Source organism: Dasypus novemcinctus, chromosome X, assembly GCF_030445035.2.
Source record: "Dasypus novemcinctus isolate mDasNov1 chromosome X, mDasNov1.1.hap2, whole genome shotgun sequence".
NCBI classification, from domain to species: domain Eukaryota; kingdom Metazoa; phylum Chordata; class Mammalia; order Cingulata; family Dasypodidae; genus Dasypus; species Dasypus novemcinctus.
In genome coordinates, this window is record NC_080704.1 from 172760043 (window position 1) to 172786466 (window position 26424).

Genomic DNA, 26424 nt, shown 5'->3' on the forward strand with positions numbered 1-26424 from the left:
GTGAAGATATAGGGTCCTCTTCCCCTGCTGGCTTAAGCTACTCAGTGGAATCTGATCCCAGCCTTGTCCTGAGGTGCAACTTGGAGACAGGAGCCTTCTCTTCACCACAGAACTTTTACTCCTGATACGGAGAAAAGAACAGAGTGGCTGCTATATCCTCATTGGAATAGCTGCCTAAGTTTGATACTATGATTTATTTAAGTGGTAAATCTTGGACCAGAACCTAGCTTTTCTGATTTCTAGCACAACCCTCTTTCCAGTCCAGCCCACTGCCCTTTATAACACCATGAAGGCTTATTGCAGTATATGTCTTAGCATTTTCATATTAGCCTTCCTTGTACTAGAGCTTCCTCAATGGCAAGGTGAATACTGTAGTTGGGAAACCTGGCCCAAGATAAGGAGAATATAGGTTTTTAAGAGCCTACAGAGGGAGCAGATGTGGCTCAAGTAGTTGAGCGACTGCTTCTCACATGGGAGGTTGCATGTTTGGTTCCCAGTGCCTCCTAAAAATAAAAAAAACAAACAATAAGCAAACAGATGAAAAACCAACTCAGGGGAGCCGATGTTGCTCAGTAGTTGAGTGCCAGCATCCTACACGGGAGATCTCAGGTTCAATCCCTGGTCCCAGTACCTCAAAAAAAAGCATATAGAAATTAGAAATCAAAGCAACATAACAGTGAACTCTCTAGTTTCCGTGTTCCAATCAGTTTAAATTACTTTAATGTATGTTTTTAAACTGAAATTTAGCTGTGACACCAGTATGTCACCCTCTTGATGCTCAACAAAATATATGATGACTTTTCATTTTAATTTCCCTCCTGTTGCTGCATGGCTCACATTCTGGCACTTGGAATTGCCTTCTCAATTCCCATCATATCAAAAGATGAATTTCCTCCTCATGTATTTTGTAGAATAATTCTTATACCTTATGGGCAGATATCATTTGCATGCAAATAATTCACTTAAAAACGTCTTTGAAGTTGCCTAATTGAATAATTCCTCATAGCCTGCCTAAGACAAAGTCAAGTTACAGAGCGTGTGAAGAACACACATGGTGAGCTGTATCTCATGTCTTTCAGAGGCTCACTGTGACCATTTGGTTCAGAAATAACATGACCACAGCTGAATAGAACTGTTGGGATTCCTAAGGATCCCAAGTTCATTTCCAATGGAAAAAGAATCTCTCAGCATAGACTTTTTCAGTCAATAGGCCAAGCAGCTCAGAAAGAATTAGAAGGAAATTTTTGCTTTACAATGACTGTATAAAAAGTCATATTTCAAAGAAACTAGCCTCAGACATGATTATGTTCCTCCTGATCAGAGAAAAATAACTGCATCTAATTGACAGTTGTGAAGCCCAGAGAGGAGGGGACATTTTAAAATAAAAATACATCTCTGAATCAGAACTAGGTTAAGCACTGTCACTTCAGTTTCTTTCTGCCCCATCTTCTGCTTAAATGATCACATCCAGCCAGCGTTCTTTGAAAGGGACTGGAAACCCCTTGAACACAGGGCCCATCACTTTATGATAAGCTAGGTCTTCTAGAACAGACGTGTTTAGATTTTAAGGGATTGAAAATAGTTGATTGATATGACATCTACAATGACATGTCTTTAGCTAACTACCAAATTCTGCCCCAAGCCAGCAAGGGTTAGGGGAAGCCAAGGGGATGAGAAGGGCAGGTGTGTGTGTGTGTGTTTGTGTGTGTGCAAACTGGGTACCACTACCACAGGAAAAGTTAATGTCTAGCCCCTCAGCATCCTTGCCTGCATCTGCCTCTTCCTTCATGTGTCTGACTTGGAAGAGTCTGCCCAGTGACCAGTATCCGTCTAAGGACAAGCTTTGTCTCTTAGACCTGTGTGAGAGGTGACATGGGCCAGCCAGACACAGAGTTCTTGTTTCATTGTTTTGACCTGATGCCTCATATCCTAGCTTTCTCACCATTTAAGCACTTGCCAAAACTTGACCTCAGTCATAGATAGAGGAAAAATGATTTTGCCCACTAGCCTGCAGAAACCACCCAGATATTAATGGGTATTTGTCTAACAACAGAACCTGGGGGGGGGGGTTCATAAACCAGAAGGACTTGGATTTCCAACCCTAATGTCAAAACTTAAGAATTGATTCACATATATATATTTCTTTTTAAGTGCACTGCGTTGTTGTGCATAGAAGGATTCAGGATAATATGTTTCTCCACCTATCCCCCAGCATGCCAACTCTGACAGTAGTCCGTGTGTTGTCTCAGTTACAAGTTGTCACCTCTGCATTCTAATTTTCAGCAGTGTTCTCTTCTCCTCCTTAGCCCTCACCCACCTCCAGGATTTGTGAATGTAAAGGTCCCCAGTCGAATACTTACTAAAAGGTCCTGAAAAACCCTGAGGTCCTCAAACCAGTGCCTTGCTGCTCTCTGTATGAAATGCTATTTCTATAGCCTGAAAAAGTCTAGGGGAGGACAAGTTTGGTTCTGATTACATAATTATGCTGCAGAAGTATGAAAAAAAAATCATCACTAAAACCCTCCAGGTGCTTAAACAGTTTGATAGACTGTAGCCATTCTGCCATCAGCGCCCCCAGCTGTGTTGCTTAGCAACATTTTAATTCCAGAAGAATCGAAGGAGATGAAATCCCTGTGGAGAGGGAAACAGAAATAAGAGGGCTGTTGACAGATGATCTGAGTTGTTTCTTCTAATATACTGTGAAGATCACTAGCTCTTTTCATGAATGATAAATGGACTGTCCACAGATCAATGGCTCCAGCAATAGACTGGAACCAGCCTCCATGTCTAAGGCGACGCCAGCCGAGAGGCCCAGAGATTTCCTCATTTCGATGATTTGGTGTGTGTTTTCGTAAAGGTTTCACAGGAGGAAATCGATCTGAGCATTCGGTCATCCCTTGCCCTTTTGTGGCGTCAACTGATAAAAACCATTTTGCAAGTGGACTCCTGGGCCCTTCTGTCACCGTGTAGGTGCTGCCAGGTGTCAAAGGTGATGTCAGTGTGAATCCCACAAATCCCAGAATCCATGCTGTGACCACTTCCTCTTCACCGCCCTCCCCTCTCTGGCATTCCACCCTTGTGAGGGCCCCACAGGGAGAGAACAGCTGAGTGGCCCACTTGGGACAGGTAACCACACTCCCTGGGAGAGGAAATGGCTGATAGCCTCTCCAGTCTGCTTATGTACAACAGCCTGCTTCGGTTAGCTCCCTGCGCTGCTGAGGAACTTTTTTTTATTGCTTATTGTTTGGGGTAACTAGCTGCAAAGACTGCCGGCTAATGTCTAATTGCATGTTTTCCTTCCGTTTACAGGCTGTTGAAAAGGCAAAACCTAAGAATAATCCTGCAAAGTAAGTCCTTTTTTTTTTTGATTTGTTGGAAGTTTCCATTTTAATGGGCTCCGTGCATGCACAAAAGGAGGGTCAAAAAAAAAGAGAACTTGAATTTTGAGTTAATCTCTATTCATGACGATGAGTATAAACAAAAACAAGCAGGAGAAAACCTCGCATGGGCAGGGACCAGCTTCCATTTCTTTCCAGTTTCCCCGGCAAGGAAATGCCCCAAGTTGTGCCCAGTTTACATAACTTAATATGTGCCATCCATGAAGAGCTGCCAAATGCCACTGTAATCATATTCAATGTGTAGAAGTACTTCAAGCCTTTCGGTTTTGCACATGCTAAAAAGATTACATTTTTTATTGCAAACCTTGGACCTATGACAGACGTGAGTGACTGAAAGCGTGCCAAATGATTTCTAGCTGCTTGGGGGGGGTCAGCTCCTCCGTGTCAAGGCCTCAATACTCTGTTAATGAAAAGCACATAAAAGTATACTTAACTAAAGGTTTTGTTAGCTGACAGAGAGCTATTTCCAAGGCATTTTATGGGACACTCTTAAATTATAAACAAGCCGCGCACCACTTTCTTAAATATAGTCGGTCTTTGAACTCCTGTCTCTTCCAGAAGGGAGACTTTCAAATTAGGGAAGATGTCTGTCTTGTCATTTGGGTCTGTGACATCGGAATGCAGCATTCCTCTGCCGGCCCTGTGGCTAGAGAGGAACTGCTCGAGTTGCCGGGTCATTCTCTAGGTCTGGTAACATCCCAGCTCTAGGAACTATGGATTAATTTAAGCCAGCCTAAGTCTTTTATAGTTGGTACCAAAGGCAGAACGGGGCGGAGGGTTGTATTGATTTTTAATAGTTCCTGGGGGAATGACTCAGCAAATGCCAATGGCAAGAAGCTTGCCTGGGTTTCGTAAAAGAAGTAGCTTTTCCAGGGCACCAGGGTAGTGTTTAGCATACCATTAAATCCAAACCTTAGTTCAGTATTCCAGAAGGTTGCGTGTGTTTTGTTGTTAAACTTTCCTTTGGCTTCGGCCACAGAGTATGCCTTTCGGGTCACTGTAGGCCTCTGGAACAGGTTTCAGTCGCCAAGTTTTGGTCTGGCTGTTGGGTTGGAGTTGAGCTCTTCTCTACAGCCTGATTTCGGTTCTGGCTTCCCCTGAAGCTTCTCGACTTATCAGCCTGTGGCTGATAGCTCTGTGGATTAGAGGGTGGCGCTCACGGGGCCAGAGCCAGGGCTTCAGTCCCCGGGTGAGCCCTGCAGAGAGGAAGTGCCATCTGTATGTGCACAGGACAGCCTTATCGGCAGCATGTGAAGCTGTCCTTGCTTATACTAATGGCCTGGATGTAGGACCAGTTTTCTCTTTGCTCCTCGCAAGAATTCAGCCCGATAAATAATCACGGGCTTATTTTTTGAGCTCTTGTTAATTTACAGTGCAGATTATATCTACCGTTTAGCAATGTGTAGGGAATATGATAAAGAAAAAATGGAAAAACCAGATCCAAAGGATTAGTAATAAAATACAGAGCTTTTGAAATGTACTTGAAAATTTGCCTGCGGTGATAAACCTAAGTCACAACCAGGTGGTGGGCATTTTGAATTGCCTTTTGATTAAATGAGATCCTGTGCTTGGTGTGGGTTTGAGTGACTTGTTGCATTTGGGCTCGTAGTCCCAAACCAGCATACCCAGCCAGCCCAAACATATGGGTACTTTAAGAAGAGGGGCCTCTTGGAGACTTCAGCTCAGGAACAGAAATTCCAGACTCTGGCTCTAATACCCTGACAGCAGAACAGAATCAGGTTTTAAAGGGGACTTTTATATATGATGGTCCTTTTGCAGGTTCTGATATCTGCCAGAGCATTCTGGTCATACACACAGGGCACTGGGACCCTGAGTGGAGTAAGGGTTCGATGCAGGTTTTCAGAATGGATGAACAAGTAAACAAATTGGACACATCTCAGAAAACAGTCCTTCCAGAAACTTGGCCTGGACATTTAATGAGGCGGGTAGCTTCACGAGAGCCAGTCTTGACTCGGGCCACATTTCAAACGTCCCCACGTTGCTCTGATTTGTTCTAGCAGCTTCACTGGTGCCCATCTACTGGTTTGATCTTGTATGCAAGATTAACATTTGATTGGTTTTTCTTTTTGAGCATACAATAGAAAGTGTGTACATGTACAGTCTTGCTGAAAAAGTTGAAGTTTGGTAGCACCAGTTACAACTGAAGTATTTACCCAGATTGGTGAAGAAGGTCACACGTGTGATTTCTTATAATCCTCTGGGGCAGAGATCAACAAAATACAGCCCCCAGGCCAAATCCAACCATGTTTGAATGGTTGAAAATGAAGGGGAGACTATTTTGTGACACGTAAAAATTATATGAAATTCCAATTTCAGTGTCTGCAGACAAAGTTTTATTAGAACACAGCCATGCTCATTTGTTTACCTATTGTCTGTGGCTGATTTGGCACCACAGTGGCAGAGCTGAGTATTTGCAACAGAGAACATCTTGACCACAAAGCCAAAAATATTTACTTTCTGGTGCTTTCTGGAAAAGTTTTGCTGACCCTTGCTCTGATTGGTCAGGTAGGAAAAGGCACAGATGTAAGTTTTTCCCTGACAGCTGAAGAAGAAACCCATCCTTTCTCTTTTGGGCTTTTGACAAATCATCTTGGATATGCAATCCATTGACAGGGCAGTGATGCCTCAGAAAACTCCCACCCCTTTTTCTGCAGTCATAGCCTCAACAGTGAACAGATACCTCTAGAACCCATTGCTGGTCTTCCCAGTTGTGTGGAGATGAGTATATTACAATGTGTGCATGCATTTTCTAAAATTCTGTCACTCCCCAAGATGTGACTCAGGCTAAGGAACCTTTCAATCAGGATGTAAATAAATGATTCACAATATCCATCCATTTGTATGTTTTCCTCCCACAAGTTGCCCTTCCACCTCCCCATTTCTCCTGCATTTGTTCAGTTTAGTTGTAATGCCTTCATGGTTGTAAGCTTCTTTCATTGCCATAGGGAGACTGCAGTATACGAAATTACCCTCCATAGCGAGGAGCAATTAAATACACGCCTAGTGAATGGAATCATGTAATGTACCTGGATACAGTAAATATTACCCCTGAGGGAAAGAATCCAAATTGAGGGTTCTTAAGATCAGTGATCGGGACAAGAGCTGCCTGGTGTAATATAGGGGCCATACGGGTATCAAAGCTTGATTAGTGTGTCCAAACTCTGGCTCTTTAATGTGTCAAAGAGACTTTCCCTTGTATGTAAACGTCCTGCAACATCCATCCCCAAACTTTCATTGTGACAGCAAAGTCTAGGAGATGTGAGATTTCTTCTACCATATGTGACTTATCCCATACATTTTTTAAAACAACACGTTTCTGTTATTACGCCATACATGATAGTACACTTCTGCAAATGTGAATTGCTTTTGGCTAAAAGCCATGCACTAATAAGTTGAGTTGAATATAACTGAGGTTGACATCTGTTACCAAAAGAGAGGAAAAGAAATAGAGGAGGGAGAGAAAGAGAGCAAGCACAGTTGTCAAGCACACAGTTCTTCCTTGCTTTTTCACCTCAACAACGTGGTTGCTGTCTTTCACAAATCTGAATCAGCATCCACTCTGCTCAGGAAATTACAGCTTCATTTAGAAACCGATCCATCTTCTAGATACTGTAGATTCATTACTGAAAAGGGCACATTGCCACAAAGGTTTTCCAGACCGTGATGTTTGTGCATGAGCATTTATTCATCCAATGCTTCTTTATTGTGGGTCTTCAGCAATCCAGGAACCGTGATAGATGCTGAGGGTGTTCAAAATAAATATCCCACAGGTCAGGGTTTAGAGTCCAGTAGGAGAACTAAAAATCGTCTTGTAACTAGCTACATGCAAGATAGAGAGAGAGAGATGTTTGTTAAGTGGGGACCAGTTAAAGTGCAAGGGAAGCTTTAAGGAGACAAAGTCTTGCAGTTAGCACTATCACACAAGGTGTGGGCACAAAGAGCCAGCACCAGGCTTTAAAGACTAATGGCTTGAGACACTGGTGCGTGCAGTGCAAAGCCAAGTTGGAAACCAAGGCTGAGGAAAAAACAGTGACAGAGCCCTGGGGACATACCCATATGAAAGAGATGGCCTCTGTAGAGTCAAATAGCATTGAAAAGCCTTCTCTTTTTATTGAATGTGAATACTCAATGGGTCCCCCTAATTATTCAGCATAAACAAAGGATCTTCCCTGCTATAGGCCTCACCTAGATTATTTATATGGTTCTTCCACCTTTTAAAAATGGCCAAGCTTGAAAGCCTGTTTTATAGTTAGGCTCCATTTTAGGAAATCAATTGATCTGTGGAAGTTTGATGTAGAAAATGCATGCACATACATTATAAATATCAAGTATAACACACACACACATATATACATCATGCCTTTCCCATCATCTCCACATTATATTTTCGTGAGAGGAAGAGTCTGCCAGGAAGGCACATCATTAAAGTTCTGGAGAGAGATGTTACATAGATCAACATGGCCCCAAGGCACTGGGGAGAGGCTTCTAAATGGCCCCTCAGGACCCAAGATGGTTCTGTCATTTGAAGCTGCCCCTCTTGTGATGTTCTCAGAAACATGCACATCACAGCCATGAACCAGCATTCATTTAGAATGCAAAGTCAGCAGATACTGACCTTGTTCTGCCAAACACTAGTCCTGTGGGATTATCTGCAGAAGAACAAAGAAAGGTTCCACCAGCGTAGGGGATTGGCATTCACTGTCACATCTCTTCCTTCGAGAACACCATGTACATTTTGCAAAAGAAGACTTGTAGAAAGAAGCCTGTTGGACTTTGTCTTACCCAAGGTTTCCCATCTATGTCTGACCAGAAGACACCTTCGTCCTGTGGGGCAACATTCATGGAATAAGTAATTAGATACTCAAGTCCACATGGAAGGACATGACCACAAGTGTCCTTCGTTCTTATAGGTAGTCTGAGAAACCAGTTCCCTCAAAACTTATGCCCAGTCTTTGAATCCAAGAGGATTCAAAGTAAGCACATTATTTTCAAGAGTCAACCATGGACAGAAGAGAACTCTCCCCTGTGTGAAATAATAAAATATCCCTCAGGCACCTTTTGCAGTGTCATGCTCTCAATTAATTTTATGAATTGCAAAGGTCCCAAGGCACAGTCCTCAATGAGGTAAGGGACCTTTAGGGATGGGTCTCTCTGAGGAGAAATGTAACCTCATCAGGGCAGCAGGTGAGCTGCTGGGCACCTCCTTCTGTGACCAGTGAGTTTTCCAATCTTTTCTCTCCAGGAGCCTCTGACCATTTGAAGGACAGTTAATGGAAAGATGTCAATAAAACAATTGCATAAAAGAAACTGTTCTTTCTGTTGTCCACGTAACTCCAACTAGATGCAGAAGGTACCAGTAATCATCACCACAAGAGCTAAGGAAACTTCTACAAATTTCCTCACCCCTCCTTTTTGTGTGTAACTTGAGTTACATAATCTAGGCAGTCTCAGAGGAGACAGTTCTCAGTGCTGCCCAGAATTTCAAGTTTCCCAAAATGCTCTGCCCTTTCCACCCACTACCACTTTCTCCTCCCCTCTCAGGACATACATCCACCTTCAATGCCTTTTAAATTTGTGGGTGGTGGTTCTCTAAGTCACATGATTAGTCTTCATGGAGCAGGCGATTTCCATAGAATATGCGGACATTTAATGACTCTGCAAGTCTGCGAGTGCTTCAACAACTGCACTACCTTTGCACCCATAAGGAAGTTTCTTCAAAGCTCTAAACATGGTAGTTTGTGCCTTTACCATCACTCATCTTTCCCAGACCTTGATGAGAAACTTTCTCTTTAGCTTGTAAATTAACACAACCCTGAGGATGAAATGGAAACAGAAAGCATCCATTTATGGGTCTTGCTGAGCAACCTCAAACAAGCCAGCAAATGTAGAATCAAATCATTTTAAAGGAAAGTAAGCTGCTTTCTTAGCAACAATACTCATACAAATGCCTCTTGGTCTACATGTTACTTTTTAATTCTCTGCTTCTTAGCATTCACTATTAGACAAGAATGAAATACTAGCTAATCACTTTGTGCAAGTCAAACCTGGTCTTTGGTCCATAGGAATTACAGCTAGAATTTTATTTGAATATTCCCATCCGGTGATCTTCAAAAAAAACTGTTGACAACTCAGAAGCACATAGCTAATCTGCTAGAAATTTCAGCAAAGCTATCCACCTTTGTTCTTTGAACAAACATGAATTGCACACTATATTTGTCAGCCAAAGGGGTGCTGATGCAAAGTACCAGAAATCTGTTGACTTTTATAGAAGGTATTTATTTGTGGTAAAAGCTTACAGGTACAAGGCCCAGAAGAGTCCAGCTCAGCTGCTTTCTCACCAAAGTCTGTTGTCATGTGTTGACTCAAGATGGCGGGCAATCTGGTCTCTAGGGCCTTCTCAGCTGCTCTGTTCTCTCTGACTACAAACTATCAGGCAGATGGATCATCTCTCTTCCCAGGGTTTTAGCTGTTTGAGCCTTCTCCTTTCTTCACATGGCAGGACCAAAATGACCAAGTTTTCTCTTCTTCCAGGTACCTTCTTGATTGATTGTCCATTTATATGGGCCCACCAAGGGGGCAGGGATTTAACCTGAGTCATGGCTTACTGACGTGGTCCAATCAAAAGCCCTCAATGGATTTGATCAAGTTAGCTTAAAACTTTGAATTTAATATAATCAAACAGTATCACACCCAGAGGAACAGACAAGTTTACAAACATAATCCTTCTCTGTTTTGGGATTCATAAGTAATAAGAAACTGCCACACATACCTACTGTGTGCTAGGCTTGGGTGACAGACAAGTGAGGTAAAGCCTCTGCCCTTGAAAGGCCTCCAGGTCTGGGAGGGAAATGGACACATCGTTCTCGCCCAGAAGAGACAGGTTTCCACAACTGAAGCATGTGCAGCATCCTCTGAGACTCAGAGGAGGGGTAGAGGACGTGCAAGGAACTGGCTCTCCCAAGCTCAGCAGGAGTCCCTTGGGGGTGGAAGCCATTAGAGAGAGCAAAACTGTGCTTTCAAGAGGCACTGAGAACTCTGTACATCACGTTAAGTAAATATGATGTGAATAGGGTGTAAGAGTATCGCTGTGGAAGGGAAAAGGTTTTGTGGTGGATGTATGGGAGTGCTGTATACTATATATATGCATTGCTGTGGTCTAGGGCTCCTGTGAAGAGAAGCTCAATAATTGGGGGGGGGGGGGAAGATAGGATGTAGAATTTTTTCCAAATCAACACGTATTCTTTATCTAACCTTTAAACCCATCGCTATATGCCATTTCCTAGTAAGGGACCCTGACATTATATTGGGCTTCAAATTTCAGGGAGTTCTGGATCACAGAGTGGTTCAAAAAAGGCAATGGAGGGATACTGGTATGGGATACCATTGACAGGGGATATATGGCTGACAGGGAGCTGTACAGAACATATGTCCAGGTTGCATGGCAATGTTTGGATATACTCATAGTGGCAACAATTAAAAACCACAGCAGGGGGGGTACTGGGTTCCTGGCCAGTGGTGCTCTGTCGTGGTCCCTAGGGGAGCAGCGACAGTCTCCCAGGTGCAGCGGCAGGGACCGGGAGGGAGTGAGGGTTCAACAGTGAGCCCCTGACGCTAATGACTATGCTTGTGAGCTGATAAGCCTAAAATAAGAACAAGGCCTAGAGCAGCACTGTGCCTGGGAATTTCCTCCTGTCAGCCTTCATTGGCCAGTCTCGAAGCCAAACTCAGCATGTAAATGCAATGCCTTCCCCCCAGCGTGGGACATGACACCCGGGGATGAGCCTCCCTGGCACCGAGGGACCACTATCAACTACCAACTGATGATGCAACTGGAAAATGACCTTATATGGAAGGTTCAACGCGGATCAGCGGAATATCCCTGTCTACATAAAATAACATGACTTTAAAATGCTGTTTGACCTAATGTAAGGGGGAAATGGAAAGGAGAAATGAGTTTATATGGCTACGAGTCTCTAAAAAAGAGTCGGGAGGCTGGCAGAAGGATTGTCCTTATGCACAACTGAGCAGAGTCTGAGAGACAGATAAAGCAGATACAACCCCCAGATATCGGTTCCTTCGAGGGCTAAAGAGACCCATGGGAGTTATGGTGATGGCCGATGGGGTTAACTACCAGGTCAGATGGCCCCTCTTTGGAACTGGTGTTTATGTGTGATGAATCTGGACTCAGATGGGATCTCTCTACATAAGACTTTCATGCTAATGTGCTGGAGGTGCAGTTAGTGTCGGGGTTTAAGATATATTTAGGGGATTTGAATCTCTGGACTGACAATGTGATAGCCAGGTCCTGAGCCTCAACAGACTCCAGCACCTACAATCTGACTTATTGGGCTCACCACACTCAGCTAAGATGGAGTTGAAGAAGGACAACCACCACACCATGGAGCCTAGAGTGACTACAACTGAAAGTGGGAGGATTGCATCCAGCATCCATGTGGAATCTGAGCCTCCTCTTGACATAGAGGTGCAATGGATACAACCAATCCAATGTCCACATAGAAAAGGTGGCATTGGATTGAGTAAAGTGGACATGATGGCTGATGGGTATGGGGAAAGGCAGGAAGAGATGAGAGGTGGAGGCGTCTTTGGGACATGGAGCTGCCCTGGATGGTGCTTCAGGGGCAATCACCGGACATTGTAAATCCTCACAGGGCCCACTGGATGGAATGGGGGAGAGTATGGGTCATGATGTTGACCATTGACCATGAGGTGCAGAGGTGCCCAAAGATGTACTTACCAAATGCAATGGATGTGTCATGATGATGGGAAGGAGTGTTGCTGGGGGGGGGGGGGGGGGAGAAGTGGGGTGGGGGTGGTGGGGTTGAATGGGACCTCATATATATATATATTTAATGTAATATTATTACAAAGTCAATAAAAAAAATTTTAAAAAAAAGAGGCACTGAGAGAAGAAAGCAGATGCTGTGTTCTGAGCAAAGTCTGCTACTTCCAGACAGCTAGGAGGCTGGTGGGGTGGAGGGCGTGGCATTTTTGGCAGGACCAGGAAACACCAAGTTTGCAAAACTCAGGATAGAAATGAAGGAAGAGAGTAGTTGCGTAAGCCAAGAATACCCTAAAGCATCACCCTAGCAAAGAAAGAGAACTCAGGTCCTACTTTTGGCATCAAGAGGAGAGCAGTGAGACTTAGAGAGCTCTAAGGAAATGCTGGACATTTTTATTCTAGAAAGTTAAAAGTTAGGACTGAGGGCAGGGATTACAAAGGACCCATTTTAAACTGCGTGCAAAGAAATAGAGCAAATCCTTTCTGATTGTATCTGGCTTAGCCTTCTCTGTGGCCTTTTAGGTAAATCTCCGCTCATGGAGAACTCCACCAAGCATCCAGCTGGTACCTTGTGACTTTATCGACCCGAGATTGTCTCTTACACTTTTTAAAATTTTACTTTCCCATTACACAAACGTCTAGATGTTCTCCAAGGTTTAGTCCTTTAGACATGCCATGAAACACTATTGTTTGAGCTTCATTTTCTGAATTCATTCCTCTGGAATAAAAATTCTTTCGGGATGTCTCTTTATCTGCCAAACACATAAGCACAGTAGGACTGACTGTTTGTATTTCTCGGGCAATGATCATGGGAACGCACCCCAGGCCCAAACAAGAAATCAGTCTTCCATCGACCGCAGAGCATGTTCCAAGTCAGGAGCCTGGGGTAAGTAGTTATTATTTAGGTGACTACTAGTTTGGGGTGACTGAGAACGATGGAAATGACTCACTTTGGCCAGGGACTGACATGGGAAACAAGTAATTTCTGCTTTATTAAAGGTTTGGCCTAAACCAATGGCAGTACTCTAGAGAGCCAACCATTTTTTAAAAAAAGAATCATTCTTCCACAGGAAAATATTTCTATTTGTAGCATTTACAGCATGGAGGTAAAGCACATGTCGTTATAATCCAGGATGAATATGTATATGCATTTGTGTCCTCTCTCTGTCAACCTGTCCTCACATCCCATGACATTTAAAATCCCAGACAGAACTGCTGCTGAGGCTGGGCAGGTGGAGGCTGCCATGACTCCGGAAGTGCTTGAGTCTTCCCCTCAGTGTCCATTTCCCTGTTCCCATCTCCTCCTCCGCCCTGTTGACTGCCTTGTACCTCCTCTCGCCCCAGGACCATATTCTCACAAGTGGGTTCCAGGGACTCAGGGAAGATATTTCATAAAATCGTTATGGCCTTTTGCTGCCTTCTGAGCAACCTCAGGGACTGTCTCCCTCTGTGAAAGCCTGGCAAGGAAAATTAAGGATACACACTGCAGTTTGTGTTGCCAGGAATCAGCTATAACATTAGCAAATACACATAGATACACATCCTATTCCTCTCTCTCCCATTAGCTCAGGGGTTCTTAACCAGGGGTCCGTGAACTTGAACTGAAATTCAAGAAAGCATTATTTTTGTGGGAACTTGTTGGTGCAGGTGTGATACGTTTATTAAATAATCCACAGTACAACCTGGACTTAGCAAGGGGTCCATGATTTTCACCTGACTGGCAAAGGGGTCTATGGAACAGAAACGGTTAAGAACCCCTGCACTAGCTGGGGACACATGTTACTTCCAACACTGGCTAGGTTAAAGCTTAACTTGACCCAAACCATGATGAAAGGGTTTAGTAAGCAATTTTTTTAAATTTATTTTTTTTAGGGTGTTCTAGGAATTGAACCCAGGACCTCATACATGGGAAGTAGGCACTCAACCACAGAGCTACACCCACTCCCCAATGAGAGTTGGCTTTATTATTTGTTTGCTTGTTTTGTTTTTAGGAGGTACTGGGGATCGAGCCCAGGACCTCATACATAGGAAGCAGGTGCTCAACCACTTCATCTACAATCTACTCCCAGTAAGCAAATTCAACATGTTGGCAAACCTTCTTTAAAGATTGATGTGTATGTATATATACTCTCCATGTATTTATATGTATACTTACATATAACTTCAGCCCTTCCTGTTTCCAAAAATGGATTCAAAGTGATTGAAACAAGATGGCAGAGGAGGATCTTCAAAGCACACAGAAGAACTTACTTTTTTCTGAGCACTACAGAAACATTTTACACATGTGATATCACTGGAATGTGCTGTGTGAGTTTTTAAATTAACACCCAAATGAGGGCTGCCTTACAATGCCAGAGCAGGGCACAGCTGGGCCCCTCCTAGGGTGTTGCTTTAGTGGTGCAAAGCATGTTGGGAGATCCTCTTGCAGGGTACCTTCACTCCAGATAAGAGATTCTTTGGCTGTTCCTTAGTGACCAATGGTGAACATTTGCATGTGGCTTTATGTTTTGAAAAGTTGTCCGAGACCATGACTCAGAGCCCATGGCTGTTGAAAAGGAGTCAATCGAGGCAAGTCAGGGTTTTGAAATAATCGTCATTTTGTTATGTGGACAATGACTGCCCTGATGAGCCATTTGACCAGTGCTTTGAGCAAGAGTCATGGTGTTGGACCACCACCCTTTCCAAAATAGCCACTCCTCCAGCATACATACCCCCATTCCTTTTTGCCCTTCCTAATTCTTCTCTAGAAATTGCAACCGTGTTCGCATGTGAGCATTCTCTGCTTTTCTCTCCATTTTTGAGTGTCACCTCCCACCAGAAAGTCAGGCCCACACAGGTCAGAATCTTGTTTTATACCCTGGCATCTCAAGCAGTAGCTGGCACATAGTAGGTGAGCAGTAATATTTGTTGAAGGAATGAATGAGTGCAGACATCCAAGAATATGACTTTGAAGTTCGACCAAGACTGGAAAGGTAGGAGTTTAGTCTTAGAATAAGACTGATCTTGTGCTAACCTTTGTACGATCAGTTGCTGACCACGTTTAGCCCTGCCTTGAGTTACTAAAATTTCCTAGGAAGGAATCTAGCTTTCTTTTAAAACAGTCTATATTCCAGATTGGTTTTACTTTGCGGCATTATGAGCAGTTAGTTTTACTATCTTTATAGAGTTAGACTTTGACCCCACAGATGGTTTTCCTGGTCTCTACCCACCTTCCAATTCAGGACACATTTCTGCTATTGGTTTTGTTTTTTTTTTTTGTTTTTGTTTTTTTTTTTTCTTTTTTTAATATTTATTTATTATTATTATTTTTAATTACATTAAAAAAATATATGAGGTCCCATTCAACCCCACCGCCCCCGCCCCCCACTCCCCCCACAGCAACACTCTCTCCCATCATCGTGATACATCCATTGCACCTGGTAAGTTCATCTCTGAGCATCACTGCACCCCATAGTCAATGGTCCACATCATAGCCCAGACTCTCTCACGTTCCATCCAGTGGGCCCTGGGGGGATCTACAGTGTCCCGTAATTGTCCGTGAAGCACTATCCAGGACAACTCCACGTCCCGAAAACGCCTCCACATCTCATCTCTTCCTCCCGTTCCCCACACCCAGCAGCCCCCATGGCTACCGTTCCCACACCCATTCCACATTTTCTCTGTGGACATTGGATTGGTTGTGTCCATTGCACACCTATGTCAAGTGAGGGCTTAGATTGCACTTGGGTACTGGATGCACTCTTCCCGCTTCTAGTTGTAGACACTCTAGGCTCCATGTTGTGGTGGTTGACCTTCTTCAACTCCATGTTAGCTGGGTGGAGTAAGTCCAATAAGTCAAAGTGTAGGAGCTGAAGTCTGTTGAGGCTCTGGGCCTGGGTGTCATATTATCAGTCCAGAGATTCAAATCCCCTACATATATCTTAAACCCAGCACCAACTACAATTCCAATAAAGTAGCATGCAAGTCTTGTGAAAAGAGATCCCCTCTGAGTCCATTTCCATCACGCAGAAACACCAGCTCCAAAGAAGGGCCATCTGTCATGGCAGTGAACCCCTTCTGCCATGACCATAGAACCCGTGGGTCTCTTTATCCCTCAAAAGAACCAATACCTGGGGTTGTATCTACCTTATCTGTCTCTTAGACTCTGTTCAGTTGTACATAGGGGTATTCCTTCTGACAACCTCCAGACTCTTTTTTATAGACTCACAGCCTTATAATCTCATTTCTCCTTTCCATTTCCCCCTTACATTAGGTCAAACCGCTTCCCGAAGTCATGTTATTATATGTAGACAGGTATATTCTGCTGTTCCGCATTGAATCTTTAATTCAAGGTCATTTTCTAGTTGCTTCTTCAGCTGGTATGTGGTAGTGATCCCTCGGTGCCAGGGAGGCTCATCCCCGGGTGTCGTGTCCCACGCTGGGGGGAATGCATCACATCTACACGCTGAGTTTGGCTGTGAGAGTGGCCACATTTGAGTAACATGAAGGCTGTCAGGAGGAAACCCCCAGGCACAATGCTACTCTAGGCCTTGTTCTTATTGCAGGTGCATAGGCTCAAAAGTGTAGCCATTAGTATCAAGAGCCCACTGTTGGGCCCTCCTTCCTTCCTGGTTCTTGCCGTTGCACCTGGAGGATTGCCGCTGCTCTCCCAGGGCCCACAACAGTGACCCCCCGGCCAGGAGCCCAGTACCCCCCCAGCTGTTGTTTTTAATTGTTCTGCTATTGGTTTTGAAGAGAAGATACCGAGGTAAAGGTGTCAGCTTTCCTACATGTGCGATTATTCACGGGAAGTTGCTTTTCACATCATGAGACATTTTCAAGAATGACAGAAAGCAAATTTTGTCACTGTGGGGCAAGGAAATAAAAAGGCCATTACTTTAGCACCTTACAACACATGCTGTTTCCTGTTTTTGAAAGACCATCTTCTGCTCAGAAATTAGAAGAACTGGACACAGAGCCATCAGTGTCAAAATATGTATCGTTGCCCTCTTCCTTAGAATCTGTGATGCACCTGGGCTCCCCTTTCTTCTCCTTTCCTCCATACTTCACTACCACAGCATGCAAAAGCCTTCTGGAACTTTCCCCATTGTCTTATAGTCTCAGAATTTGGATAGCTCTGCAAAGAGGGCAGCTCTAGGGGAGCTGGCCTTGAAGCAAAGCTTTACACACAGAATTCCAGAAAATTTTAGCTAGATTGGTCCAGTCAATAACCGTGGAGGGGCAAAACTAAACAAGCTCCCTTTCATTTCATGTTCTTTCCATAAATATATAAGTAATTAAATCCTTTGGTCGCATCTCAGTGATAAAGGCAAGAAAAAAATTTCCCTCACTTAAATATCAATGTGTGCAAAAGAAACTGAAAAGCAGGACCATATTTCAGGAAATAATACTGCTGCAAAGTTAATATCACCTCATACAGCTTTTCCTAGAATTGAATTGCCTGATCTCCTCCCACAGGAGTTGCTTCTATGCTTGCAATAATCGAGGCTGATTTTATTGAAAATCACCTCTGACTGAGGAACATACTCCAGAAGAAACCACATTGGGGCGCACTGGTTTCTGGTGCCAACGGCCCATTGTCTAGGCCAGTGCTGTCCAAGGTCCCAATCTTTCTGTTCATTCAGGCAGCTCATTCATTAGCAGCCCTTCAGGCAGGGTAGAATAACTAGACGTATCAGGAAAATTCACTTTGAATGGTTTCTGAGACTTGTTGGCTAACAGGGCGGTCATCAAATTGTAGCTTCTAACATGCCTATTAAACATTTTACCCGTAGTGGCAGGACGTGCTGTTGATTTTGCTTCAAATGCTTAACATAAACTTTCTTTGCCTACTGATCTAGGATTCTCGGAGATCCTGGATTGGAGACAGGGCAGAATGGTGGAGTGGAGGGGGAGAGGGGGAGAGGCCGGTGACACTGAGTAGCAAAGCTCTCATAGTCCCCTTGTAGGCATGGCTCACTCATCAAGCATTCCTGCTTGCTTGTTGACTATTTTTTTTTTAATTATAAAAAGAATCCAGGGTTATCTTGCCAGCACAGCACAAGTAACCAGGAGACCCAAATTCAGAAATGTACCCCAGCTCCCCAACTCCACCAAGCAAATACAGAGAATATTAGAAATGGAATACACGGAACCTCTGGGAGGAAAGAAGTGGGGTGGGGGAGAAGGAAACTGCTAAAGAAGCCACATGTCAGGGAAGGCAAGTGACCTTGGCATGACATTGGCTCTAGATACTGGAGGAAAGGTACTCTGAGGCTGAGTTGATTCCTAAAGACAGGAGAGCTGGGGGAAAAACCAGGGTAGTTTTAGGAAAAAGAGGAAAACAGAGCAGAGGGAAAGCTCACCAAATGACGAGAGAGTCTGAGCAAGGCAAAGCCTACACTAGGAAGGAGGAAGAAGAGCCCCTTGTGCTCCTAGGGAAAGCCTTTCCATTTGGGCCACTCCGCAGAACCCAAAATAACTTGATCAGAGGTGTTGTGCCAACATCTAGGCCGGTGATAATTCAGACATCAAGTGTAAAAGACAAAATGTCATTTTGGCTCTTGACTGGTTGGTGCCCTCCCTTTATGAATTCTGGGCCCAGATTATTACTATTATTTACTTTAACCAAGAGAGGGAAAGTAAAACAATTCCCAGGATCTAGCAGGCACACAAAGCTTTTTAACTACATATATAAGTGGCATATGGCTTAATACTTGGGTTTCCAGCAATCAAGAAGCAACCTTCTACAATATCACTATAGCCAGCTCAGTTCCCACCGGGCATAACGGAGACGATTAGATATATTGAGTTCTTTGTGTCATTCAAAGAAAGCAGAATCTCATACCCGTTGGTGTTAGGTTCCTCTCACTTCATTTCAATTTTCAATAACCAGTGTCATCACATGTAGCAGTTTCTTTTATAATGAAACTTCATGTCGAATTGGATTTGTCTTTCAAGCGAAAGCATATTATGAAGCCTTCTTAAATCTGATCCTTGAAATAATTGTCCAGTGCTACAAAAATCGCATACATGTATATATGTGTATATATTATATGTGTGTGTATAAAAGCCCCAGACAACCCAAAACAAGAATAACACAGCAAATGAACAATAAGAACAAAATGACTGTATTTGGTTGAAAACGAGTTATAGTTCTGCCTTTCTTATTTGACAGTCCAGGGAAAAGAAGTGGTCTGGTTAATCAAAGAATTTAGTTAATAGAGCTAGCCCATGCAGAGAAAACAGCTTTCAAGGAATTAGAATTCAATGAGTACCCTTTGCAAAAGACAAAGCTATACATCATCTAATTCTCCTTTGATGATTCAGGAAGATCATCCAATATTATCACAATGAGCCATTGTCATCGTGCCATTTGTACAGAAATCCTGGTTGTTCACAATTTCTAGGTGCTTGGCTGTGACCATGCTCAGTCTCATTCCACAGAGTATCCACTTCTGTTCCTGGATTGGGTAGTTTGATGTTAAATCACCTTTTTACTCTCCCCACTTCCTACCACCTTAGTAAATCTAGAGTCAGTCTTATAGTGGTTGGAAAACATTATGCTGGTGTATGCGCAAACTCTGCAATGTCCCAGTAATTCAAGTATCGCCTACACAATTTGTCTACTAACTTGAATACAGATGATTGTGTGATAGGTTATCCAGAGCAGAACTTCCCAGCAGCTTTTTAGTGGCAGAGCTTAAAGGAATGCAGATGTCTTCATCCCTAAAACCTCAGGGTACCCTGGAACCTCTTGACTGCAAGCCACCTCTTTAGTTTATCCGGGCATTCCATGCCAAGGTTTTTCTGTGTGTGCCAAGATGTGGAAAAGGTGAGGAAGCAGTGGCCTAGGGATTTAGGTGTCACACATCCATACCCATTTTTTTAAGCTTAAAATTCTTCAAAGTGAGGTGATGTCCAGAGACAGTGGGAGCTTTAAGGTCGTGGTTCTCTCTTCCTTCAGCCAGCCTATGTTTGATAGGCTCAGTCAGCATTTCCCAAAGTGTGCTGCAGGGATAGTGTTTTGAATGACGTTAATTAGTGCTACGCAGGAGATCAAATGTGTGTGCTTGTGTATGTGTGTGTATGTATTGGAAGGGTGGTCAAATAAGTATAGGAAGTGTTAGGTTAAAGAAATTTTTTCTCCTACGATGAATTCTGAGCCCTTGATAATCTAATATACGTGGTGCATCTCTAAGAGTGGGATTATAATATATTACAGTGTTTCCCAAACTTCCTTGACCCTAGCAGCCTTTCATCCATGGAATATCTGAATCTACTTTGAGATATGGCGGAATGAGTAAAGCTGGGGTGTACGGGTGACATCAACCAGAGGGTTAAACTGAGTAATTCTCATGGGAGACAACCCCTCTGAGTCAGAAGCAAACGTTTCTTTAGCTAACCTGCTGCTGGTCTACAGAGCCACCGGAGCGCAACCTGGAAGGTTTACCAGCCTACCAAGGGGGCCACTAAAAGTTCAGTTGAAATCAGCTGGATTACAGTAGCATTGTAATTGGTTTTGAAATCTGGAAGTGTGACTCTTCCAAATTTCTTCTTTTCCAAGACTGTTCTGGCTTTTCTGGGTCCCAGTTGCACATTGGTTTTTATTTGCTTTTTCTTGTATATATGCTGCATTTTGGTTGCAAAGGCAACTCTTTACTAGGTAGTTGGACTTTGCATATATGGCACAAAAATGAAAGCCTTTGCTTAGTATAGAAGTGGATTTTCCTCATTATGAGACCAAGGGCCCCCAAAGAATGGAATCTGGCATCAAATCTCAAATCTTTGCAGTTGTTGTCCTCTCCAAATCTGTGTGTTCACACTAATGAATCTATGATTTTGAATTTCTCTTACAACCTTGTTAGAGGCTCTGATTCCCCATTGCCTCCCTTCTGGGTGGGAAACACTTAGCTGTTTCTAACTTGGGAATGTCACCAGGAAAATAATCTCCACTTTTCTACCTTCCAAATGAATAGTGAGGGGAATTTGCTAGCATTTTAAGCATATTGGGAGATATCTGATACAAAAGTAAATTTTAACTGGATATGTTCTGATACTTAAAATAAAATGACTCTGTTATGTAGCTCCTTCTCAAAACATCTTGTGTGTTGGTTTTTAGTAAGCTGGTGTTAAGAATGAATGGTAGTCTTCCATTCTGTAAACTGTTCATCATACTTGTAAAACAGGCTGGGGTGGGACTGGGGGATGGCTATTATATCACATATCCAAAGCTTTGCAAACCCTGTTCTCACTTCTTGGCAGGTTCCTATAATTTTGTGAAATATTTTAATATGACAAAGTCACTTCGATTACACAGTCATTATAAGTTTTGCCAAGGTTGAGCATGGATCGTTTTGTGTTCATTAGAGCACAAAATTAGAATTTTTATTGCTGCAACTGTAAACACTGTTGGCTCAAAGGATTCAAGAACCTTCTCATAAAATCTTGGATAACCTATAATTGGTATTTTCCATGTTTCCCAGCATATTTTAATGTCTCGAAACTACTTTCCGTTTTCCCCTCCCTTGGTACATTTCCTTTGGCCTGGAAGGTGAATAAGCGATTCTCTTCAAAATGGATGGCATTGCACACACTGCATGAACTTGTGGGCACAGAGCACGCCATCCCCAGAGTCTGGAGGCAGAGAATAAATTATTTCTTTAATTTTCTCAGCTTTAGTTGGCCCTGAGTCTGGCAATTAGACCTGAGTGAGTCTGGGAAAGCCATCTGGCACACCTACATCTGTTCTCACGTTTGCCAATCAGGATTTATCAAAAATCAAAGACTTAAAAGCACGAGGCTCTTAAAAGGTGCTAATTTGTGGCTAAAGAATAATTCAAATGCCACACTATTTTGTCTTCATGGAGTAAGGTTTGGGTTTTTGAAAATGCAGGAAATCTCTTTCGTCTTGCTTCTCTGTCTCTTGTGCTCTTAAATTCTCTGAAAATAGGAAGAAAAAGTGGAAAGGCCTTCATTTCTAAAGACCGTCTTTTCCCTACCTTTGTCCTTGGGAATATTGGCATGATTTTGCCAACACGTTTTAGCTACCTCACTGCTGTTTAACAATGGGTGCTCATCCATTTCTGCTGGCTCCTCAGTTTTTAGGATGTTTTTGGTAGAGCGTCACCACTTGAGCCTATTCCCCAGTCACCATCCCTTTTCTCTAATCCTCTGGCCATCCTAGAAGTCAGACACCGATGAAGAACCCCTTATGTTTGTCACCCTCCTCTTCAGCAGAGGGGAGAAAGCAGTCATTCGGCATCATATCGGCTGCTGTCTCCGCTCTGCAAAATATATTCTTCTGCTTCAATTTCACAACAGCTCGTTGGCTTGCAGGGGACCAGAAACCACTAATATGGGAAGCTTGAGACTCTGCCAGATTTGGCTGACAGGTCAGCTTTATGATGTGAGGTCCAAGCGTGTGCATATTAAACCCTCCTACTGTCATTTGTTGAAATTCTGGAACTGAAACATAACAAGCTATGCCTAGCTCAGTAGCAAATGAAAGCAAAGCATGTGAGATAGATGAAATACGGGCCTGCCTCAAAAATTGCAGTGCGTGTTATCTAAGTTTAACAGGGTCCCCTAGACACGGCGCAGGGAATGGGAAAATACTTCAACTCCTAAGAAAACACAGGGTTGTTTGCTCTGTAGGATGTTTAGTCTTTGCCTAGAAGGTTTTATTCTCGGCAAGGGAATCTACAGCGTACCAAATACTTCCTCCCCCAGGATCCCAAATCACTTTCTAAATCCAGCCAAAAGCTCATCTGATCACAGGTGCTTACCAAGCTGGTGAGTATCTAGACCAGGGGTTCTTAACCAAGGGGTCTGTGAGCTTGAATTGAAAAAAATCAACTTATTGTCTTTATTTTCTCTGACCTCTAACTGAAATCTTGCATTTCCTTCACTTATGAATATATGCAATAAATAAATTATTCTAGTACTCATTCCACCTGACTGGCAAAGGGGTCTGTGGAACAAAAAAGGTTAAGAAGCCCTGACCTAGAGCCTAGGAGGAGGAAGAGTGTGCCCATGTATTTATCACAGAAGAAGAAGTTTCCAGTGTTTCATTCAGACTTGTTTGCTTTTGTGAAGAAGAAGAATATGACAAAATGGAGACACAGCTTAGATTTTGGCAGTTGTCAGCAGGTAACTGGGGCCTAATTGCATGTATGACTTCAGCTCTATTGGCATAGATAATAACATTAGAGCTGACCACCAGATTTTAAATTTTTCCATAAAGAGTGAATTGAATTAAAGCTTTATACACTTTGGATGAGTCTCAACTCTTTTTGGAATGGAAGAGCAACTATGGAATCTCAAAATCTAAAACTCCCTGACTGTGTACACTTTGAGTCGTTTCAGGGATGCAGTTAATGACCAAAGATTGCCATTAAACATACTAGCTACTGAAAAGAGAAGAGTGAGGCATGTAGAAAATCCATGACTTAAAATATACTTTTCTCAAATATCAGTTTGCTGCCACCAGAGTCAAATCCGTTACCTGTGTGTCATGCCTTCCAGCTAGATGAGCCAGGCTAAACTTTATGGTATTATGAAAACGGGGAAAACCTGGCCAGTACTATCTCTTCCAAGTAAAGCATTCTTCATGCTTTGATGCACTTTAGTAGAGAGGTGTTGAGCCCCTATTCTGCTAGACCCTGCAGTGGATGTCAAGATGAGGAAGGCAACACCCACCCTCAGGGAGATTAGAGTTTAGTGGCGGGGAGGTAGATGGAGAAGGTGAGATACCCAGATGCTTCCACTTCCAGAGAGATGCCAACCCAAGCATGATACACACTAAATTTTTTATAGAGGTTGGAATCAGGCCAAAACCAAACCGAAACCAAACCGTAAATCTTGCTGGTTCCAATAATCTTTGGGTAACATGGATTTACACTCCTCCTTTTGATTTCTAATATCCATGCTCTTCATCTTTCCCAGATTTTGCCAGAAAGTTCTTCCTGGGCTGAATATCAGCAATCAGCCCAGCCCAGCCAGATCTACTCAAGAAACAAATGCATATAAAAAGACACTTGCACACACATCAAAATCTAACCATTCCACAGACAGTGATAAAAAGTCAATCTGCATGCTAACATGTAGCTTCCTGTCAGTGAACAGCCATCTGAGTACACTTAAGAATATCCAGTTACGTTATCCCAAATTTTAAAGGCACCATCATAAGGACAGGACGTTGTCTTCTCTATTTTTAGAGAAATTTTGAAAAATGGGTGAGTCAATTTGAGCTTTTTCACCAGTTTACCAAGAGCCAGTGCCTAGCACACAGTAGATATTTGATATTTTTTAATGAATGTAAGAAATAGTAACAATAACCTCTAGTCTAGCATCTCCTACAGTGTGTTGAGTGGACACTTGTCTCATGGGATGATTACAGGTCTGCTGTTGGGGTGTTCCAGAGGTTAACCCCTAGCAGAATGTGGGTTCCTGGCACTGGCCTCAGGAACCCAAGCCCCTCTACAAAACTTCTCAAAAACCTGGATTTAAAGAGGCACAGTCTGGAGGTGTAAGGTAAGCATGCTCTTGTACCTGGGTTCAAACCCCATCTCTGCAACTTCCCTACTGAGTAGCCTGTGGCAAGCTACTTCACTTCTCTCTGTCTCCTTTTCCTGTTCTGTACAATGAGCATAATGCTAGAACTGGCCTCATGGGATCTGCTGGAGATTAAATGAGTTAATATGTGCAAGGTCCTTGGAATAGTTTAGCTATCCGAGTGTCTGCTATTGGTCGACTCCGGACTGGAAAACCAGCTAGCTTTGCGGCCTTGGGACAATTCCTTAAACTTTTCCTGGCCTCTGTTTCCTTATTTCTAAAATGGGATCATGCCTCCTGTAAAGCCATGAGGATGAGAAGAAAATTTAATGGGATTCCCTCTGTATTAAAAATCCCCAGCATGTGGTAAGAGCTGGATAAGCATCTGCCGACTCAAAATCGAGCCGTGGTTCAGCTGATCTGCTGGAACTGTCCGGCACTTCCTTTGACTTGTCTTGCAGCAGCTCTCCTCCCCCCCATCTACCGTGCAGTATGGAAAGAGTAAGTGCAGAGGTGGCGAAGGAACAAGGCTGTACTGGAAGTTCCGTTTTGAGCGTGCCGTGTCATAAAAGAACAAAACACGTGTTGGTGTCTTTTGCCAAAAGCCGCCTAGCCACATCAGAGTCTGACAATTCTATTTGCTCCGTCTCAGCTGAGATGAAAAGGGTGAGTGGAAGCAGTCCCCCCACTCTGCGTCATGTTGGTTGCACCCCACCACTGACACTGGCGGACCCCTGAGTCGCAATCACGTTTCCTCTGCAAGTCAGAGAGAAGTCGTTCAAGTACACACAAGTCACCCGGGGTGAGGATCAATGGGGAATCCGTCTCATTGCTGAGCTGAGCTGGAAGTCGCCATGACTGCCGTGATTTCTAAATGAAGATGTAGCATCTGGAGAGCACAGAGTGGAATTTATAGCTCATAATTACGGAGACCATGCAGCCGAGTCCCTGATGCTGGTGTTCGCCTGCTCCCTCCCACCTCCAAGAAGGCCAAACTGCAATGACCTCCTCGCCATCTTCCCAACGACCATACCTCGCACACCACTTCAATCCATATTCATTGATCTTTGTGGCTCAAATGGAAGCTTATTGGTGGATCTCTTTGGGTGACCTCTTAGAATAAAAGCCTCGATATCACGTGGAAACAACAGCTTATGAATTCTTCTCGGATGCTCTAATTGAAACACATTCAGCTGGTGTCTTCCTCACAACTCTGTTCCTTCCCAGGTCTTTCAAAATTCCCCAACCCTGAGCCCTACCTCGCTCTCTCCAGAGATTCTGCTGGAGTTTCTTTAGGAATTCTTACCATTGGTTTACTCTCGTGCCCCTTTGCATCCTGTTAGGGTTTTCTCTATGGGATGCCTGACACTTACACTTTTCAGTTTATCCAGAGAACAAGTAGATTCTGGAAAGGAGAGAAATTGGGACCTTGAACATGAACGTTTATTAATAATGACTAGTGCTTTAGATATAGAATTCTTTGGAGGGAGGGAGCGTGACTGAGGCAGGAGTGTGCCTTGGCAGAAACCTTGCTGCAGCCAGACACATCAGTGTCATCATTTTCCGATTTAAACAAATAACCTGTTCTGGCCAAACATTCTTCCCTTTCTAATTTTCTTCCTCCTCTTCCTTTTTTTCACGCTGTTTTCTTATTCCTTTTTTTTTCTGCCT

The 26424-nt window shown here is 43.3% G+C and overlaps 1 protein-coding gene across 5 annotated transcripts in view; it reads left to right on the forward strand.

The window, feature by feature from the left end:
• AFF2 (ALF transcription elongation factor 2) overlaps positions 1-26424 on the forward strand; it is a 497989-nt gene that overhangs the window by 401494 nt on the left and 70071 nt on the right. For all 5 annotated transcript variants that reach the window (XM_071213173.1, XM_071213175.1, XM_071213176.1 and 2 more), the window contains one exon: positions 3310-3347. In XM_071213173.1, coding sequence (XP_071069274.1) covers positions 3310-3347 — 38 coding nt within the window. The remainder of the gene's footprint in view (positions 1-3309; positions 3348-26424) is intronic.